At 35.2% G+C, this 10,955-nt stretch overlaps 2 protein-coding genes across 3 annotated transcripts; both read left to right on the plus strand.

Annotated features, from left to right (window-relative positions):
* The first annotated feature begins 2,227 nt into the window (after positions 1-2,227).
* On the plus strand, positions 2,228-4,491 carry LOC130462420 (uncharacterized). The gene is made up of 2 exons (XM_056830604.1): positions 2,228-3,352; positions 3,447-4,491. Exons 1-2 carry the CDS (start codon positions 2,228-2,230, stop codon positions 4,251-4,253), a joined length of 1,932 nt encoding a protein of 643 aa, XP_056686582.1. The 3' UTR covers positions 4,254-4,491.
* A 136-nt stretch (positions 4,492-4,627) lies between these two features.
* Positions 4,628-10,713, plus strand: LOC110785704 (uncharacterized). 2 transcript variants are annotated; one of them, XM_056830607.1, is made up of 4 exons: positions 4,628-6,909; positions 7,000-7,129; positions 8,555-8,842; positions 10,326-10,713. In XM_056830607.1, exons 2-4 carry the CDS (start codon positions 7,111-7,113, stop codon positions 10,367-10,369), a joined length of 351 nt encoding a protein of 116 aa, XP_056686585.1. In that variant the 5' UTR covers positions 4,628-6,909; positions 7,000-7,110; the 3' UTR covers positions 10,370-10,713. The 2 variants fall into 2 exon arrangements, with proteins under 2 accessions (XP_056686585.1, XP_056686589.1); XM_056830611.1 differs by having other exon boundaries at positions 8,558-8,842.
* Positions 10,714-10,955: the final 242 nt, after the last annotated feature.

Here is a 10,955-nt window from a genome sequence, read left to right on the forward strand (position 1 = left end):
TAAGGTGATGGTGAGCCGATATGTCACTGGCTATGTTACTTTTGCTCTTCATTTCTGGGGATACTTTGACAGAGGAATATGCTCAGTACCAATTAAGTAATGTTGCATCAAATTATGAAAATATTTACTCTTCTAGCAGCAGCAGTGAGTTCGATTTTCCAACTTGGAATACACAATCTCCTGCTACTCTTTATCCTAGCACAGCAGGCCGAATTACTAGTGAATTCATTTTGTTTGTAGCTTTGCTTAGAATTCAAAATGTTACTGGTAGAAGCTACTTTGCAGACCACTTGTATTAAACATGGTTGTTACGCAACTTTCTTTCTTTTGATAGTATAAAACTTACTGGACTAGCCATTTGAATCAAATTCTGCCGTTTAAAAGCAGTTTGGGTATTTCGTGCAAATAAGTTTACAAGTAGGTGTATATTGTGTAATACGTTTATAAATAGGTGCATTTGATGAATTATAAACATGACTTAACGGAGGACTAACGGAAGGTCGGCTTAGGGGTATTTGGTGCAAACTTAGGCAAAAATAGGGGTATATTATGTGATTCAAAAGACGCGAGGGTATTTGGTGCGTTTTTGCAAACCTCAGGGGCATTTCATGAAAAAACCGATAAGATTTCAGTTTAAAGAGTAAAAAAGGTCTATGATTTATACGCCATATGTTTATATATTACAATATATTTTTTAACAAAAATAAAACAAAGACAATAATATCTTTCATATTTTTATAATTAAAAAAATATATTATATAACTAAAAGAGAGGCAAATCAGAGAGCGACATTTGTCAGCTCCACATTGATTTCCTCTCTTTTAATATAATATATAGATAGATAGATAATAACTCTTAAAACTAGGCCCAAGTTGAAACTTAACCCAAAATAAAGCCCATCAAATTTTATAATCCTAAATCAAATAATCACCAATCTCACAAAACCAAATTCATCTCCAATTCACCAAGCGTAGGTTTCGATTTTCGTGTTTGTAGATTGAATCACGCGATTTTGTTTAATTTAAATTTAAGTTTATTATACTCCTTCTTCTATCTTGGCTAATTCGGATTTCGATTTGTATTCGGTTCGGATTCGGTTCTTCATCCTCTTAAAACCTAACTGCTCAAGTCGGTGGTGTCTCTGCCAACCCCTCTCCTTCTCTTCTGCTGCTGCTGCTGCTGCTGCTATTCTCGGTAATTATCTATTTTCTATCTGTTTTGTTTTTTTTGTTGATTTTATTTCTAAATTTTATTACTTTTTTTTTTTATTATATGATCGGTTTCAAATTGGTAACTGCTTTCTGTTGGTTTTTTTTTGTTTGTTTTGGTGTTGTGAAATTCTTACAATCTTACCATAATCATTTTTTATATGATTCTCTGATTAGGATTACTGATACGATTTTTCTGATATGATCAAGTTTCAGATTGTTAAATGTATTGTGTTGGGTGCTGTTTTATGTCTAATTGGTTGAATTTCATTTATCCTTTGTTCAGGGATGGGTTTCTTTTTCGTTTCTGTGTCAATTTGGATATCCCTGTTGAATTTCCCTGTAAATTACGAGGCTTTTTGAATGGATTCTAATGTTTGGTTAAGTATCATTTGCACTGGAACTTGATATCAGGGTTAATTGATTTTTCTAGGGTTTCAAATTTTAAAATGCAATTCTTTTGGGGTTATTAATTTTATTAGCTATGTTTTTGGTGTTTGAATTTCGTATTACTTTTTTGACATGATTCTAATAACATTTATTAGGATTACTGATACGATTTTTCTGATATGATCAGGTTTCAAAATGGTAAATCTGTTCTGTTCTGTTCTGTTTGGTTTTGTTTTGGTGTTGTGTTATGTTTAATTAGTTGAAATTCATATTATCCTGGAGGCCCTCCTGCCCCTCTTTGTTCAGGGACGGGCTTCTTTTTCGTTTTCCCTGATTAAATTACGATGCTTTTTCGTTTGGTTGATCATCATTTGCACTGGAACTTGATATCAGAGTTTTTTCGTTTGGTTGATCATCATTTGCACTGGAACTTGATAAGTTGATATCAGGGTGTTTCTAACCAAATGACCCCTTCATATCTGTCAGTTTAACAATTTTGTTCCCGTTGTCTTATTCATAGTTGATACAATCCCATCCTTCACTTTCTGTAATCATTTGCACATACATTTATCTTGGTTTTGAACTATTTCTGATACTTGTAGGCAGTATTTCCTGTGTTTCCATTCATCATGGACGAGATGATGGAGGTGCCGAAAGAGGACGAGATGATGGAGGTGCCGAAAGAGGACGAGATGATGGACGTGTTTCTGGATGAGACAGTTTCTGAAGCAGACAGTAAAATAGAATATTTTAGACAGGACGCTGAAGTATACAAATCAATATATTGTTCAATAATGAAAGATGAATGGGCTAGCAAACATTCTGTTGAAGTTTGGTGTGAACCTGTGGTTGAGGTTCTATCTGTGAGTCTCTGCAACAATAATAAGAACAGCAACATCACGAGATCACGGGAAATTTATGGTAATATTTTTGTCGTTGATAGTATGAGTAATACGACTAATACCAAATGTGATATCTATGAAAGGAATGATCAAGATGATGAACCAGAGATAATCCCTTTTGATGGTGGTACCTTAAGCCTCACAGGGCCTGATGATGTTATGTCAATGGATAAACCATTTATTGGTATTGATATCTTTGACAGGGCTGTAGATGAAACCATCATTAATGGTTTTGAACCTTTGGTGAAGACTGTTGATATGGCAAAACAAAATCATACGTTTGAACAATTCAACAAACGTATGGTTCATGGCCATTATGAGTCTGGCTGTTCCGCAGAGGTGGAGTACCTTGCACTAACTTTTGGTGTTTTTGCCCCTGTCGAGGTCCGACTCATTAAGCAGCCAGTGGAAGAAGGAAAGGGGAACAAGAGGAGAATAGGAGAAGTAAAGGAAGAGGAAGAACTTGAGGTTTACGGGACAATTTCTGCCACTTATAATCTTTTATGTTCGGAAAGTAAAGTTAATCGCATTATGCTTTTTGAGATTAAGGAGGATTCTAACGAGTTTGATTGGGTGACATTAGGGTGTCCCCTCACCCTGTCTAGATCTGTGGTGGCAGTGCCTGCATATTCATCTCTCACAATTCAAGTAGAATTATGGGATTTTGCTACAAAGAAGCTAATTGTTCGTGGCAGCAATAAGTTTGAAACTAAGAACTACAGGGTTAAGAAAACCATTACTGGTCTAAGTTATTTAGATGCAGAAGTGACTATTGATTGGGAGAAGCCGTTCAAGTTGGATGATCCGGTCGTCAAAAAATCAATCAATTGGAGAATTTATTCCCATTTTTGGGTTTGTGATGTTACATTGGCTTTTCTTCTCAATTATAATCTGTCAATTTTACATTTTTCTAACTTGTTATAATGTTGTTTGCATTTATGTTCAGGGTCCTCATGTAGTGGAGGTGTTTTCAATCTTTATTGGTCGGGAAACTGACAAGCCCTTGCGACTCCATGGAATCGTTGCCTTTTGTGGTGGCAATGGTGATTTTAAACTTTTCAAGAGAGGCAAGGATGATCCGTTTATCTTGGACCCTGGCAGAAATTTGTTAACTCTAAAAGGCCCAAATATAATTTTGGCAGGCGGGGATTCATTTGGGATATCAGTGGACCTTGAGGATGTTGATGGTCTTGTGTCAATCAAAGGGGTTGTATCGTCAGGTTATGGAGTTAATCATCATCAAGAAGGTTGGTTTAATCGGCTCTTGTGTTCTGTTATTAAAGGTAAGCATGAACTTAGTTTTGCTGCTGTTCATTACACAGTCATAGCTTATGCTATAAAGGTTACGTTAAAAGTTCACTTGTTCTTCAAAGGTGGGCATGAACATTCTTCTAATGATATTAGCACAATTCATGGGAGTCTTGTTGCTTTAAATGATAAGTATGCTCGTAGATCAAGTTATGAGAAATTATATTATCGAAATGTGATTTTTGAGAGGCGTAAAGAAAATCCTTTAGTAATCTCATGTATGGAGGATTTTGATATGGATATGGAGCTTTCAAAAAAGGTGTTTGCTGTTCCGCACAATTCCCGCTTGTGTATAGCAGTAGATTTGAGTTGTCAATGCCCGAGTTTCACTGGATTCATCAAGGAGACTGCTCAATTCGAAGTTGATAGTAGTGTTGGTAATGATGTGGTTATTGAGGGAGATTCATTTGGAATAAACATCAGTGTCAAATGGAGTCAAGCATGATTTGATTTAGCTATTAACAAAAAGAAAAGAAAAAAAAGTAGATCAATCTCTTAGAGGACAAACCTTTTAAATAGAGGGATTACATTGTATGTTTGTTTGTTTAATGAATATTGCCTTTTCTTTTCTTTTTTTTGACAAACGCATGAATTTTGGGTTTAGACATTCAAATGTTTAACAAAATTTTATCAGTTGTGTGTAGTAAGAACTTATAGAAAAAGTGATTAATATTCGGTTGTTAGACTTGTTGTTAGATGCTTCTTGCAATCAATACTCATATTAAAATCTCCTATGAGTGCTAGTATACGTTATGTTAATTAAAGTTTGAACATGTGATCTATCGTACATAAATTTAATCACTAAAGAACATCATTGGTTTTTATAATAGCGAATATGGGGAGAGAATTTGAATCTATGATCTTCGGTCTTAACCACTAGAGAACTAGGCGAAGACCTCATTACTCGTAATTTCATTATCAAATAGGCAAATAGTGACATATCGTATATTCATTTGAGTAATCGAGTTTTCTGAACATGGCGTGATAGTTGAGAAGTCTTTTAGAGGAAATTAAAAGGTGGGTCAAATTGGGCTTTTGGGCCTTTGGATTTGATTGTTCCATCTATATGCCGATTTCCTTTGGATTTTCAATACTTATATTATGAATAATTTCACAAAAAGTTAACTTGGACAAAAATTCCAATAGTTTGAATGTTATCTAAGAAAATTATATACGGAGATACAATTTATGATGAGTTGATGATTTAGAAGTGAAAATATTTTATGTAATACTACTTGCAAATTTGTGTCCATCAAAGAGTTTTACTGGTAGTGTCGAGAATTTGGTGTGAATATATAAAATGTCTACATTACCTTTATTGGAAAAATTACTTTAAATAATCCAATCTTTTGACGATTTTCCTATAATAATTCAACCTTTAGATTATTATTTAATAACCAACCTTTATACCATATTAATTTTTATTGCACTCAACCGGTCACTAACCCAATATAACAGGTAACATGTACATGTGTCAGGAATCCATTCAATTTTTAAATTTTTAAAATATTTTTTTCTTTTTCTTTTTCCTTCATATTTCTGATTTTTCTTTGTTCATCTCGTTCCTCTTCACTCATGCCTGTAATTTTTGCTCTAGTCGAGAGTTTAGCCTTCCTCCCCACTCTCTTTCTCTCCCCACCACCACCACCACCACCACCATATAAAATCACTGCCTTCCTCCGCTCTTCCACCACCCCCCTCCAATACCACCACGCTCATCTCCTTTCCCATTTCCTCCATCCCGTAACTCATCGTCACTTTCTCCTCTCACTATATATCACTCAACTAATTAAAGCACTCAATAGCCAAAAATTGTAATACGAATTCACGCACATTCCCCATTTTCTCTCTCCTTTGGTGCACCGCCACACTAGTTAACCACCTCGACTTCACCTTATGCAAGCCCATGCCATTTTCTACTCCTTAGTTTGTTTCGTGCCTCATAAAGTATGGGTCTTCAAACCCATTAATGTACACATAAATTCAAATATCAACCTTTACTTTCTTTTCATATATTTTTTTTAAAGATAAATAAATAAAAAATAAAAAGCTGACTTTTTAGCCGGTCACTTAGGGGCAATAAAAGTTAATGGGCTGCAAATGTTAGATTATTAAATAATAATCTAAATGTTGGATTATTAACGAAAAATCGTCGAAAGATTGAATTATTTAAAACAATTTCTCCACCTTTATTTACTAAAATTTTAATTATTTAGTGTCATAAGGAGTTTGAATAATTTCTTAGCATGAAACGTAAGACACGCTATCCTGTACATGGTACTAATAAAATAATGAGGTAACTCATCATGATCATCTAACTAAAAGGTGTTGACTTTTTTAGTGACAATGTTGAGGACCTTGCACGGCAAAGCTATACCAACAAGGTCAATATCTTTAAAATTTGTGGGAAATTAATGATCTCTAGCTAGTTCACTTGATCATTTTTCCCTATCGATCTCATAATATTAAAGGTTATGTTTTTTGGATGGTGAAATGTCTACTTGCTATTTGCTAGTTCACGGATTCGTCCCTGAAAACGACGTCTTTATTAAAATAACAGTAAGGTTGTGTATATGTAGACTTTCCCCTACCAGGCGCCAAATAACACCTTGTGGACTAGGTACAAGTTTTATTCGATCTCTCATATCCTAGTTATTAAAAAAAAGGTAAAAAAGAAAAGAAAATGGTGCAAATACTACCTTATCTTTTTAAGAGATGCAAGGATGATCCGTTTATCTTGGACCCTGGCAGAAATTTGGCCCAAATGTTACTTTAGCAGGCGGGGATGCATTTGAGATATCAGTGGACCTTGAGGATGTTGATGGTCTTGTGTCAATCAAAGGGATTGTATCGTCAGGTTATGGAATTGATCATCATCAAGGTGGTTGGTTTAATCGGCTCTTGTGTTCTGTTATTAAAGGTAAGCATGAACTTAGTTTTGCTGCTGTTCATTACACAGTCATAGCTTATGCTATAAAGGTTACGTTAAAAGTTCAGTTGTTCTTCAAAGGTGGGCATGAACATTATTCTAATGAAATTAGCAGAATTCATGGGAGTCTGGTTGCGGCAGAGATTGCAAACATGGAATCACTGAAACACTTGTGAGTGCCGTTATGAAATCTTCTACCAATAAGTTTTGGTACTTCAGTAATAAATAACCATAATCTAATTTATTGCTACTGATTACTTAGTAACAACAACTTCAAGGACACCATCCCTCCAGAGGTTGAGGAGCATAGCCAGCTGTCTAAGTGCAGTTTATATCCAACAGAAAATTTGGCCAAAGCACATCCGCACTGATCATGATATGTAGTGAGACAGGTATCGTATTTTTGAAACTGTTTTGTGTATTTTAAAGTAACTGTTGTAGCTCTAAGGAGGGATATGTATAATAAGCTTAAACTACACTGTACAATCAGTAAGCATTTCTTGTGAAGAGTTTCAATGAAAAACCTTATGATAGTATAATGCTAGGGGTTTCGAAGTTGTGTGCAAACATGTAGGTTGATTGATTTCCATGGTTTTATACTCAATAGTCTATGGGTGTAGGAGTTCACTATCAATTTTGAGTTGATTTCTTGTGAAGAGTTGTGATTTAACGTGTTCTGGTTAGTATTATGCTAGGGGGGTTTTGAAGTTGTGTTCAAACATCTATGTTGAATGAGTATGTTGTGGTTTTGTACTCGGTTGACAACAATATTTGCAATTCCCATCATCAGTTACATAAAAGTACATCTGTTGCTATCATTCTCAGACAGTGTTTCGGTTATTAAAAACTTAACTATTATCATTCTCAGACAGTCGGACTGTTCAATGGACTTTTTTTTTTTCCAAAGAAAAATACCAAGTATACACAAGTGATAATATAATATTATAAGAGAGATTGAATTGATATAGAAAAACGTACGCTTTGTGTTCATTAGCTGTTGAACGATGTTACTTGAGTGTCCACTGAAGAGTACAAAAGAACCCAATATCAAAATAATACATACGGGGTATGCTCTCTACATAAGAAAGGAGCAAGGAGGCAACTAAAATTTGAATTTAGCTTTAGACTAGATGTCTACTGTGTTATATTGTTTATGAGTTTTGATGATTAAACCACAACAATTTCACAATAAACTCACTTTCAGAGTTTCAGGACATCTCAATTCTGATAAAACGTAAATATTTATCAGATGACAAAGTCTACAAATCGCTACAGTCAGTCCGTGTTTTGTTCAAGGATATGGAGTTTCTCATGATTGGTTGACCTTGTCTCGCCTGCTATAGTTCAATACAGATCTACACTATTTAGTATTTCAATGGTTTGATTATTACTTTGAAAGAAATGATGTTGAGAAGGGGTTTGTTTTGAATGTTGATGCGTGTTTTATTTAATCAAGAATCTTTCGCATGTGCTTTCCCTTTAGGTAAGGATACAATAAAATTTTGTTCATCTTGAGTATTACAGGTTGAGGCAATGGGGTAATGATAATGAATGATGAGTATTACAGGATATTATTCCAGAAACGCCTAAATACAGTTAATCAAGTTTTTGAAATATATAACAAAGTAATAGAGCAATAGCATAACTTTTTCCTGGAAAGTCGTAAACGTCTAATAGAGTAATAGATTAACTTAAAGGACATAGTATAATCTAACCCTAACAGGAGAACATTTCAATGTTTTGGAACTAGAAATTTCTACAGCATAATTTTGTATATTTTTTTTTATCTGGTGCGGCTTTGCTCTATGATCTACTAGCAGGGAACATGATAATACTGAGAAGAACTACAAAAATCACGCATAAGGCACTGGCAACCATTGCTCTCTCTGCCAAGTGGCATGTTTGTGCAACGATCCACTCCTTTGTCACCTCTAAGACCGAATTACTAGAAACCCACAACATCCCTCATGCAGGGGTGTTTGATCCTAAGAGCTTATTTTCAGACTCAGATGATCTCAGATATGACGAAGAAGCTGTCGATAACACCAAGTTTCTCCCAGCTTACACCTGTGGTACAATATCCTTCCAGAAACGACATGCTCTCAGTAAGCTTATAATGTTTCACTTATTGCAGAAATATTTATGATTGCATATGATGTGAGTGAAATGTTGAATCTTATTGCTATATTTTATTTATATTCATGAAAGTTACATATTTTGAGAGAAACAAATCTGGGGATTATATTTGTATGGATTTATGTTGGATACAACTTGGCACAAACTTATTTTTGGTGTTCAATTATCCTTAATACTCTTCTTGCTCAAACTGCAGTTGGTGATTTTTGCCTATTCACCTCTGGTTGATTTTTGTAAAAATCTTTTTCTGTCATTTGGGTGACTGAGGTGTTGCATTCTGGACTGGAGAGAAAGAGAGAGCGCGCAGGGGAGGGAGAGAAGGAGGGGAGGAGAGAGATAAATGCTCTCATTGCACACCACATAGTTCTCCGGTCCTTCCTAGCCAAGGTAGGTTTCTAGAGACATAAAACAACTACTTCTCTGCCATAGTCCTCCGGGAAATGCACCATACTCCCACTGAAGTAAGTGTTATTAAGGCTCCATATAAAAGTACTTGGTCCTAACACTCTAGAAAGGGGGTTAATGCTCTTGAGTCTAAATATATAATCTCTAGATTTCGTTGCCTGATATAGTGTTTTGATGATCCTGCTGCTATGTGTTCTAGGGATCGAGTACTATGTAGCAAATTGTTCTATATTGCAAGGTGGGTCAAGCTTTATCTTCATTTGCACATAATATAGAATCTACTCTGGCACTGACAAACTCTTCAACATGCATATGTATATTTAGAGGGAAAGGGGGTAGAGAGAGGGAAGGAAAGGGGAGCAGGGGGAAGAGGCGAACCTAAATGGGTCTACTTTAAGTGGTATACCTCACAAGAAACCTTTTGTTTAGCAAGTTCACTATAAAAACTAATGGTATATTCCATTAGGATCAATGATACTTGATCCGATGATGGGTGAGGCAAGACTATGATTAATTTGGTAAACAAAAAATTATTTCTCATAATACTAAAGTAGTTTCATAGTGAAACTATGACTGAAGTTGAAACTGGGATTGTGATTTTTTTGCAAAATGTTATTTTCAGGTTTTCAATGAAACTCATATGTTGATCATTTCTGGATTTTGATTGATTCGTACAAGTTTGTTTCCATGGACCTAGATGTTTTTACGAGCCTCAGCTCTAATTTATGTCTTCATTCGTTGTATCATTTTTTAACTTACCATTCAATGTTTTATTTAATTTCTGCTTTAATTCGTTGTATCATTTGTTTGGAGTTTCTTCCGCTAGCTTTGTGTGATTGGTGCAGCTGTTACGTTGTGATTTCATTTCTGTTGTGGTTTGTTTGATGCAGTCTATTGAGTGGTGAACTGGTGATGGAGTAGGTATATGTTGCAGCTTGGTCTAACCTACTCAGTATTTTGGGGTTACTTTTGTCAAAAGGACCAAAGCTGACTTGAGATACCTATTGATGATGTGTTGCTATTTCTTGTTTGTTGTTGTTTCTGCAGCTTTGTCAACAGTCAGGAATGGTGAAAGGGGTGCAAATGGCTAATTGGGTTGATGATGGAATTGGGGCCTTTGATGTGGTATATGTTGCATGTACACTGTTGGAAATGCTCAATCAGTTGAAGATGGATGAATGCAGGGGTCTTAGAAATGTGCAATGGTTTATGCATAATTTAGTGGCCCATCTTCCTGCTGCGATCAGTTTGTAAGAGTAGGATACTTAGTTTTGTTTTGAGATTTTCTGTGATGGTCTATGTACTGTGCATTTTTTCGCGTGAGCAGAGAACATCAAACTGTAATAAGGTCGTGAATGTGCATTTGTTTCTGGATACGAGTCTGCTTGGTCAATCTTTTCCATTGTGCTTTTACACTTTGATAGCATGCATTTCATACCTTATTTTCTTTTGATCATATTGGTGCCTCAGATTCCTGTGCTTAAGGCGAAGGACAACAAGCATCAGGAATTGATAAAGAGAATAGAAGCTAACCCATATATGTCATGTGCTATTCGAGAGTGCTACACTTCTTTCAAAAGTGTTATGAAGTTCATGGTTTAAGGAGTTCCTGAGAAAACACAAAAGAATAATCTAATATTCTGATAACACAGATCAACTGATAAACTAAATACTTTA

This window comes from Spinacia oleracea, chromosome 1, assembly GCF_020520425.1.
Source record: "Spinacia oleracea cultivar Varoflay chromosome 1, BTI_SOV_V1, whole genome shotgun sequence".
Classification (NCBI taxonomy): domain Eukaryota; kingdom Viridiplantae; phylum Streptophyta; class Magnoliopsida; order Caryophyllales; family Amaranthaceae; genus Spinacia; species Spinacia oleracea.

What these genes read in the sequence shown, in the direction of transcription:
- LOC130462420 (XM_056830604.1), top strand. Translation starts at nt 2,228, where the DNA reads ATGGACGAGATGATGGAGGTGCCGAAAGAGGACGAGATGATGGAGGTG. An exon ending in GAATTTATTCCCATTTTTGG is followed by an intron (nt 3,353 to 3,446) that starts GTTTGTGATGTT and finishes ATTTATGTTCAG; the next exon opens with GGTCCTCATGTAGTGGAGGT.
- LOC110785704 (XM_056830607.1), top strand. An exon ending in CCAGAAACGACATGCTCTCA is followed by an intron (nt 8,843 to 10,325) that starts GTAAGCTTATAA and finishes TTGTTTCTGCAG; the next exon opens with CTTTGTCAACAGTCAGGAAT.